The 9,524-nt window shown below is 41.9% G+C and overlaps 2 protein-coding genes across 2 annotated transcripts; one reads left to right on the top strand and one right to left on the bottom strand.

Annotated features, from left to right (window-relative positions):
* Positions 1-1,327: 1,327 nt before the first annotated feature.
* On the top strand, positions 1,328-2,535 carry LOC106081069 (translation initiation factor IF-3). The gene is made up of 2 exons (XM_013242781.2): positions 1,328-1,702; positions 1,769-2,535. The coding sequence occupies exons 1-2, from the start codon at positions 1,392-1,394 to the stop codon at positions 2,163-2,165; spliced, it is 708 nt and encodes a 235-aa protein (XP_013098235.2). The 5' UTR covers positions 1,328-1,391; the 3' UTR covers positions 2,166-2,535.
* Positions 2,478-9,174, bottom strand: LOC106081068 (spondin-1). Its single transcript, XM_013242780.2, has 7 exons — positions 8,901-9,174; positions 7,960-8,345; positions 7,689-7,901; positions 7,367-7,621; positions 3,911-4,082; positions 3,448-3,854; positions 2,478-3,384 (listed from the first exon to the last, which is right to left on the bottom strand). The coding sequence occupies exons 1-7, from the start codon at positions 9,082-9,084 to the stop codon at positions 2,614-2,616; spliced, it is 2,388 nt and encodes a 795-aa protein (XP_013098234.2). The 5' UTR covers positions 9,085-9,174; the 3' UTR covers positions 2,478-2,613.
* Between the last annotated feature and the right edge of the window lie 350 nt (positions 9,175-9,524).

The following is a 9,524-nucleotide window of genomic DNA, read 5'->3' as shown; positions in this document are numbered from 1 at the left end:
CCACACAGGCTGGAACTTTAAGGTCCGATCTGTGTGGTGTTCATTGATGTTACGAGAAGCTTAGCTGCAAGCTGTCAAGCTGCAGAGAGCTTGACAATATGGCAAGTCGAGATATTGACGCCTTTAAATAACCAATGGCTATCATGTTCCTGCGGCGATCGGTCCTTTGGGCCGGAACGAGCTTGCTCATCTATGGGAGCTAGACGAGAACACCGTTTACACTGTTCATTATATCCGGATTTAAAACTCTTATCAGCTGATTTTATAAAGGGAAAATATATGATCGAACCATTAAATCCGAATTTAAAGAGCAGAGCAAACGAGGTTGAGGTTCGCCACCTGTACATATCGACATCTGGCCACAACAGAAGTTCTCTTGTTTGCGGGAGGTCTTCTCTCATGTTCGCTATTTACTTTGCCAGCAACATAGTTGTTTTCGCTTTCATCGTCATCAAAGCTTCGATATCAAACCTCATATACATTGACCCAGGATTCACTAATAGAAGGTTAGGTCACATGCAAAAACACAAAGTGGATAGGCCCCATAAACATCATTAAGGATGTCAAATCTGACGATTGAAAATGTCATCATATAGGAGAAAACGTAAACAAAGAATGAATGTAAAAAGAGAACAAGTTGACATCGTCAATGCCAAGTACTGCCAAATATTAAAAAAAAAGTATATCGGCTGATCGCTTGGCTTAACCTTATTCAGTGAATCCTGACATTGACCATTAAAACCTGTTTTAATGGTTCAATCATCTGTTTTCCCTTAATAAATGTTGCTTACAGCATTGCCGTTTACACTGGATATAAGGCTCTCGTTAGCTGATTTCTTAAAGGCAAAAGAGATGATCGAGCCATTAAATCCGGATTTAAAGAGAAGTGTTAACGAGGTTCTACTATCCAGCGCAAGTCAGATATTCCGGATAAATATCACTGCAAAGTTGTACTGGTACGTTATCGATAACATGTAATAACAGATAATAAGGATCGATTAATCGAGATTCATCCTAAATAGTATTGTACTAAACTAAAACCCGACAAAGACAAGAAAACGAGAGCTTTAAATCCGTTTTTAATGGGCATTTTACCGGGGTTTTAAAAGATTCATTGCCTCAATAGATTTATTGCTAGGCTTTTTATTAAAAAATATAAATAGGCAGCGAAAATTATATATCGAATTTAATATTGAACTTTTAACAATATATTTTCTGTTTTCTCATTGAATTAACCGTTATCACATCCGTTGTCAGCGGCATGCCACTTTTTTATTAGGTTGCCCCATTTGGCCCATTGACATAATCAGCTGATTTTAAGAATTATGAACAAAAACACATACAAAACGTAGTTATAACATTTTAATTTCAACAAGTAAATAGCATTGGCCATGGCCTTTTTACTAAAAAATTCTCTAAGATTCGCTGTAGCGAGTCATTTGCTAAGGTCACGAACAACAAATATTCAAAACTTGTCTTCAGCCTCTGCAGTGGTGTGGCAAAAGGCAAATGTGGGAGATAGCGAAACCGGCGGAAGCAATACTCAAAAGAAATCAAAGGCTTCAGTGAAAATTACCCTCATACAAAATCAAAATGTAACCGTTACTGCCTTGGAAGAGGCTCGTAATTTGGCCAAACGCCGTTCCATGCATTTGGTGCAAGTACAAAAGATGGACACTAAAACCCAAAGGCCAGTATATAAGTAAGTGATATATATATGTGTGTGAATGACCTTGGTAATTGACTAATCGACCTCATTTCCCTAAAGATTGGTTTCCGCAGCCGAACATTTGCAAGAGGAATTATCCGATTTGAAAGCACACGATAAAGATGGCACATCACCTGATAAACCGGCTCAGAAAAAATCTGAAAAGACGCTTAATATTGGATCACGTATATCTGAGCATGATTTGGCATCACGTCTTAAGAATATCTCAAAATGGCTAGACAAACGTCATGAGGTACGCATTCTAATACAAGGGACCGAGGGCGATATGCCAGGTTGTGAAAAAATTTATAAAGCCATTGAGGAATCTATTAAAACTCCAGAAACTATAGGAAAGATAGTACAAAAACGGGCCAAAGGTTCTGTTATAAAGTTCAACATTCTTCCAGTTAATAACAATGCCAGTGAGAAATCAGCAACGAATAACCCCAATCAATGACTTGCAGTGGTGGGCCATTGTGATACAGCTCTTATGAATAAGTTTATAGCTCGCAGCTACTCCTCGTCCTCCCCCTCCTCCACTGGTGGTTGTCAACGTAGCTCAGATCATAGTTTGCCTGTCCACAATAGCAGTAGTAAAAATAACCTAAAATTGGCCTTATTTACAGTGGCTATCATAACACTCAAATATTATTTTTGGTGGTCTTATATGAAGACTCCTAGTTCATCAACACCCAATGCAAGCAATGAAAAAAAGGCTTCAAGCCAAGAAACTTAAATTATAAGGAAAAAGTCAAGCTTACTCCCCATGTATGTTAAAAATGTTTTGTATTTTTATTAAATAATAATCTTAAGTAATTAGCAAATAATTGATTGGAAAATCTTTTGCAGTGCCTGAGGATATATAAGTTTCTATAGGTTTGTTGAAAACAAAGAAAATCCTTTAACTAAACATAATAATCCCTAAATCCGCGATTGCGAAATATGGCCTGGCAATGCGGCGAGTTTTGTTGTTTGCGTCTCAAGAAGTGGGGGAAATTCCTCATAGGTCTGGCACATTGTTGTTCACACTTCTCCATAGAGGGATACTTGTTAGTATTGGGATCACATATATCGGAGGCATAGAGCATACATTCATCCGTGCAAAAGTTGTAGAACCAAAAATTGCCCACAGTGCGTTTATCGGAGCACTGGACCATCGACAAGGGCTGGTAGCAATGTGTGGGTATATTTGTAGTAGCAGCATGGTTATCAAAGTCGATATAGCGTTGATACATTTTGGGATTGGCATTCTTGGGCTGTCTTTGTAGAACCTCTTGAGTGCCACGTCCCCTTGGGCTGTGGAAATTTCTGGCATTGTAGCGATTTTGATAGGGAGCAAAATAATCATCATAAGGCTGTTCTTGTCTTAGATTTTCGGCTTGAATGTCACCCACGCCGTTAAAGTTGAATTCATCTTCGTAGGGATTGTTAGGTCGCCCATATGGATTGCGGCCATATTGAGGTTCGCGTTCATTTACATCTGAATCTTCAAAAGTGGGAAAGTTGGCAAATTCACCATTGCCTTGGGCATTATCCTCTTCGCCTTCGTTGTCTTCGGCATTTTCATCATTGTCCTCGTCATTGTTTCCAAAATCACTAATCAGTTGAGGTCCATTTGATCTGCGGCATGAAATGTTGGGTACAAAACATTTCTTGTACTCATACATATCCTCGTCCTTGAAGGTAATTTCATTGATTAATACCCAAATCTACATTCATATAGCCCAGTAGATTCTTACCTGACAACCCCTTTGTACCCTTTCATCCAATATGAGTTTTCTGGTGCGAAATCCAGCTCCACATGTAGCATTACATGACGACCATGCTGACCATTGACCCGTGCAATCGCCCATTGCTCTGCCACGTTTCATCATGGGCCTCAAAGATTTCAACAAACTATCCTGCTCTTCCCCCTCTTCTTCATCTGCTGTGTAGGGTGCATTTTCGGATCTGGAACATGGTCCTGTGCAGGTCTCCACCTGCCGCCTTTCAACAACATCATCGCAATTGTATATTTCAGCTACTTCAGGTTGCTTGAAGACTCTAAAACGCGACCTCACCCCTGCTCCACATTCGGGTGAACATTCAGTCCAAGCTGACCATGGGTGAGTATGACATTCGCGGGGAACCTCATCTCCATTGTTAGCTTAAAAATTGGGAAAATTATTGAACATTTTGGGAATCATGAAAAGGGTGTCTTACAATCTTCATCAGTGCATTTCCTTTCGTATAAACGTTGACGTTTTATAGTGAGTATGGCCATGGGTTTCATAGGTGCTCCCGTAGGGTCATAGAATGGAGATCTGGGATCCGATGGATAATCCGAACGCATGCGGCGTATGACGTCGGGAGGCAATTGCGGTTGATCTGGAGACTGTGGAAAATAAAAAATTTCTGGAGTTAGATTAAATTGAATGAAAGAAAGTTCGTGGGCATGCAACAAGGGCTCTGCGAGAGGTGCGACGGCACTATACTGGATGGACTCCCAAGGCTTACAACTTGCGATGCAGAAGACGAAGAAAAAACATCCCAGTGGAAGTGGATATGATCATAGACAACATACTAGTGAAGAATAATTCCATGGAAGCCGGTTGTACATACCGGATTCACCCGATGGAGTTCTTCATCGACAAGGGCTGCCGCCTTAGTGTATAACACACTGCTACAACAACAACAAAAACTAGTGAAGATCAAGAGATTGGTCAAATATCTAGGGTTCCGACTGTATACAAAGCTGACCAATGCGGAGCCAATCCGACACACGTCAACAAAGACCGCAAGGATAACGATAGGCGTATACTCTTAATGGAGACATGCAATAGCATCCACTCCCATAGAGCATGCAATAGCATCCTCTATGGGAGTGGACAACATGCCGAGCGAAATCCCTGCTCTCGGTATAGGGAGCGGCTCCTGCAGCACTTGTAAAATTTGGAAAGGTTCCTATAGACGTAGAGGCCACGGAGCGCGCCAGGCTCTACACTGCGAAGTCCAACATTTAGAGAGGACAGGGCCATATACGTACACGGGCAATACGAGAGGAGACTATCGAGAGATGGCAACAAAGGTGGACGAATGAGATTCGGGCCCCCTAGATACCCCATCCGAAATTTGAATACTAAATTTTTGTTTGTAGGTTACTATAAGAGAGCACACAAAATTTCGCTTAAATCGCACAACCCATCTCCGAGATCTAGCGTTTCTGAAAATTGGGGTAAGGGGGAGGGTCCACTCCCCCTTCAGATATCAAAAAATGTAGTACCCTATTTTCACCACGGGATCATTATGCACCATCAGTGAATATTTCAAATAAATCGGTTCAGCCGTTTCAGAGTCTATAAGGAACACACAAACAAACAAATAAACAAACAAACCTACAAACATACACAAATTGATTTTTATACCCTCCACCATAGGATGGGGGTATGCTAATTTCGTCATTCTGTTTGTAACTCCTCGAAATATTCGTCGAAGACCCCATAAAGTATATATATTCTTGATCGTCATGACATTTTAAGTCGATCTAGCCATGTCCGTCCGTCTGTTCTTCCGTCCGCCTGTCTGTCGAAAGCACGCTAACTTTCGAAGGTGTGAAGCTAGCCGCCTGAAATTTGGCACAAATACTTCTTATTAGTGTAGGTCGGTTGAGATTGTAAATGGGCTACATCGGTTGATGGTTTGTTATAGCTGCCATATAAACCGATCTTGGATCTGGACTTCTTGAGCCACTAGAGGGCGCAAATCTTATCCGATTTGGCTGAAATTTCGCACGACGTGTTTTGTTAAGAATTCTAATAACTGTGCAAAAATTGTTTCAAATTGATCCATAACCTAATATAGCTGCCATATAAACCGATCTGGGATCTTAACTTCTTGAGCCTCCAGAGGGCGAAATTATTATCCGATTTCGCTGACATTTTGTTCAATGGCTTCTCTCATTACCTTCAACCCACGTGTCCAATATGGTCTGAATCGTTTAATAGCTTGATACAGCCCCCATATAAACTTATCTTCCGATTTTGCTTCTTGATCCCCTACAAGGCGCAATAGCGCAAGGGCGCAGTTCTTACTCGAATTAGCTGACATTTTACACAATGACTTCTACTATGGACCTCAACATTCAATTCAATTATGGTCCGAATCGGACCATAACTCGATATAGATCCAATATTATAGCAACTCTTTTCTTTTGCCCTTTATTTGCATGAAAAGAGATATCGGGAAAAGAACTCGACAAATGCGTTCAATGGTGGATGGTATATAAGATTCTTCCCGGCCGAGAAAGCACTAATTTACAGCGAAGTGGGCTACCGAAAGTGGTCTAGGTACTGTGCCTACTGTGAAACTTGGCTCATTCGGAGGAGAGAATGTTCCATTTACAGAAAGCGCAAAATACCTGGGTATTTTGGTGGACAGGAAATTGAACTTCAAATCCAACATTTTGGAAAGGGCAATAAAGGCAACTCTTGTCTAATACACCTGTAAGAGAGTCATTGGCAGAAGTTGGGGGTTTAGACCACGTGTCATGCATTGGGTATATACTGTAGTTGTCAGACCTATAATGCTATATGGTGTTGTGATCTGGTGGATGGCGCTTCAAAAGTCCACCTACTACTTAATACTTAATCGGATCCAAAGGATGGATCCACACAGCCGCACTGAGGACGACACCATCTGATGCACTGAATTTAATGCTATATCTTATGCCTCTGGAAATTGTGGCTAGACAAATTGCAGCGACTACTGCTATGAGGTTAAGGGTGCTTTCTCATTGGTCTTGTGGTGGCTGCGGACACTGCGTTATCCTTGATACAATATCCGATGTTCCAGGCAGTGTGGATTACACCTTACCTGAGCCGCTTTTTGATAAAAATTACTCTACCACTATTCCTGATAGAACCGATTGGAACTAGGATATCCCTGGCAACAAAAGTTACATAGGCTTCTAAACGAATGGCTCCAAACTAAACAACCAGGTGGGCATTAGGGTGTACTCTAAAGATCAAGAACTGGGCATATTGAAAATGTTATTTGACCACTGAAGTGTGCACCAAACGAAGATCCTTGCAATTAGAGAAGTGGTGGAATGGCTAAGATATAATGTCATAACGACGATTGGCATAAATATCTTCTCAGACAACCAGGCAGCAAACCGCCGACTGTCGCAGATCTCTCAACGAGATGGTTGCACAGTTCGAAATTCACCTGTTCTCTGGATACTGGTCCACATAGAGATATCCCAGGGAATTGTAAAGCGGACGAGTTTGCGAGACTAGGAACTTCCTTACACATTCCAGGGAAACTGAAATCTGTGGGCATGCCTCTAAGCTAAGCTTTCAGCACCAGTCCCGAAGGACAACGATTGATAGATGGTCACAAAGAGGGGGCTGTGAGCATTCCAAAACTATGTGGCCTAATTTAGACTTGAAGAGACCTACCGCTTTGCTGTCATCGGCTAGAACAGACGTCTTAGTCATTGTGTCCGTCATGACAGGTCACTGTCTCATCGGAAAACATGCTGATAGACTGAAGGTTGCCAGCCAATTGTGATACCATAGGAGCGACAGATCAAGGCTTTTGGCGGGAATTGTACCCACGACCCCTGCACTACCAACCTGGCTACAGGGGCACCCTCTAAATTCTAAATTCACAGCTTACCGTGTACGAAGGTCCCGCATCAGTGCCTATATCCCAGGGGTACAGTTTGATTTCCTTCTCTTCTAGCCAAGTACAATTTGATAGACATAATTCCAAGCCGGCCACTCCTACTATCCAATCTGGCGAAGGCATTATCTTAGAGGCCAGTGACAATTGATGACGCAGAGGATCCACCCGTATCCAAGCCAATGTGGGATTATTGAGATAGGGAAATGAAGGTCCTCTGGCTTTTAATATGGTGCGAACTTTTTTCTCCTACAAATTTAACAAAAATGTCAAATTTTTTCCAATTATTTTATGTTGGCTATGTTGGAAGACTTACCCTGAAATTTATATTAAATTCGTGTTCGAGAGCTCGCGATGAACCATGCTGAGCAAATTCCTGCATAGCCGTAGAGGCCAATTCACCAGCATCCCAAAAGCGATAATCCGAGGTGTGTGCAGCACCCAAAATGTCACTGAATCTGGTAAGCCATCCCTTGGCGGGAAAATCTTTGGGATGCAGATTGCGTGACCAGACTCCCTCAAAAGTAATCTGTGTTTAAGATTAAGCATTTTATTCTTTTTTTTACTTCTTATGGGCCATGCCATACCTCATAGCGTGCCTCATCACAGGCACAACATTCCTTGCTCTCCTCATCTCTTTTCTGGCTTTCCAAATCGTCCACTGACTCTTTGCAAATACGCTTCGTAAGCGATCCATCGTCCATAAACCAAACATCACGATGTTGCACGACAGTGGCCCGTATGAGAACGCAGCCGAACTCCATATCGGTTGGTGCAGTCCAGGCCATATCTAAGCGAGTCTTGGGATTTGTGTTTGTTGTCTCGATCATGTTGCTGCAGTCGGTGCTGAAACGACTCTCCACGGGGTCGATAACCTCTAGATGGCCCAAATCGCCAACGAAGTCGCCGTTATCGTTCTCCAGTGCCAATTTGGCACTTATGAAACGCCGGCCATTGTAAGCTTGCAAAGAAACTAAAGGAAAGTTCTATTTGTGTAAATTTCCAAGCACATAGAATATGAATGAGTGAACGAGCCCATTCCTAGAAAATCAACAAACAAACAAAATGTTGTTTACGCTACGTACAGCGAGAATCAAAGAATCAAGAAACGTTATCGCGCTATGGCGCCGCAATAACAACCTTCGAAAAATTAAAAAGTTTTTAATTTTTTTTTTTTTTTTTGAAATGGACGGACTCACATATAAACACTCAGGCCCCCAGCAACAACAAATGCGTATTAAAAACAAGCGGGACAAGCTCATACGCAGCAAAATGCCCTTTCAATTGAAATTCAAAATCCAAAGTTTAAGTTCAAGGTTAGTGGGTTAAGACCCTTGCCGACACACACTCACACACGCACACACACCCATCTGCACTTTTCAAAACATTTCCACCGCACTCACTAATGCCGGCTGGACGTCAAAAACACCCCAACACTGCGGTGCCAGACATCAAGGCGTCATTTTCTCATATCGCTAATGCCTGACACTGACGCTGGCCTGGTATACACTGCCTCTTGCCTACTTACCATTATAGGTTTGACCCAAAAGATAGGTCTGGGCATTGCCCGTTATCGCTATGGCAAAATTATCGTCCACCGGTGCCTTGGGTGTCAAGGTATTCTTTGGATATCGGCTGCATTGTAACGACAAGACATTTCCTGGTACAGCCCCTAAGGCAATCCACAAGAAAAATATCGTCCACTTTTGCATGGCGATAGTGGTGATTGAGTGTTGAAGTTTTTCTAAGCGTTTTGTGTGTTCACAGTTCTAGAGTTTGTTTTATACTAAAGCCACGAAACTAACGAGATCTCGATTTAATATGTGGTTCTAGCTGGTTTTCTCTCGCAGCTCGACTTAATCAACAGCTGAAGAGAGTCTCTTGCTTTGGGAGAAATTGCAAACAAAACACTTTCCTTATCGCTTTCAAGACATTGGCAATTCAAGGTTATGAGGAAACCCCGAGGTAAATGGACTTCCGTAATACCCTACAAGAGAGAATGCATACCAAAGGATATATAAAAAAAATAAATAAAAAGGCATTAAGTTCGAGCAGGCCGCATTTTGGATACCCACCACCTCGGGAATATATGTTAACTACCTTTCGGCATAATCCAGAGAAAAATTCATTTATTTGGACCAAATTCGACACG

This window comes from Stomoxys calcitrans, chromosome 5 (genome assembly GCF_963082655.1).
Source record: "Stomoxys calcitrans chromosome 5, idStoCalc2.1, whole genome shotgun sequence".
Lineage (NCBI taxonomy): Eukaryota > Metazoa > Arthropoda > Insecta > Diptera > Muscidae > Stomoxys > Stomoxys calcitrans.
The sequence above is the reverse complement of the archived record's forward strand: the minus strand, read 5'-3'. Positions and strand labels throughout refer to the sequence as shown.

Coding starts and splice junctions, on each gene's coding strand:
- LOC106081069 (XM_013242781.2), top strand. CDS start 1,392: ATGGCCTTTTTACTAAAAAATTCTCTAAGATTCGCTGTAGCGAGTCAT. Junction 1,703..1,768: donor ACCCAAAGGCCAGTATATAA/GTAAGTGATATA, acceptor ATTTCCCTAAAG/ATTGGTTTCCGCAGCCGAAC.
- LOC106081068 (XM_013242780.2), bottom strand. CDS start 9,084: ATGCAAAAGTGGACGATATTTTTCTTGTGGATTGCCTTAGGGGCTGTA. Junction 8,346..8,900: donor TTTGGGTCAAACCTATAATG/GTAAGTAGGCAA, acceptor ACTTTCCTTTAG/TTTCTTTGCAAGCTTACAAT. Junction 4,083..7,366: donor ATGCGGGACCTTCGTACACG/GTAAGCTGTGAA, acceptor TATTTTCCACAG/TCTCCAGATCAACCGCAATT.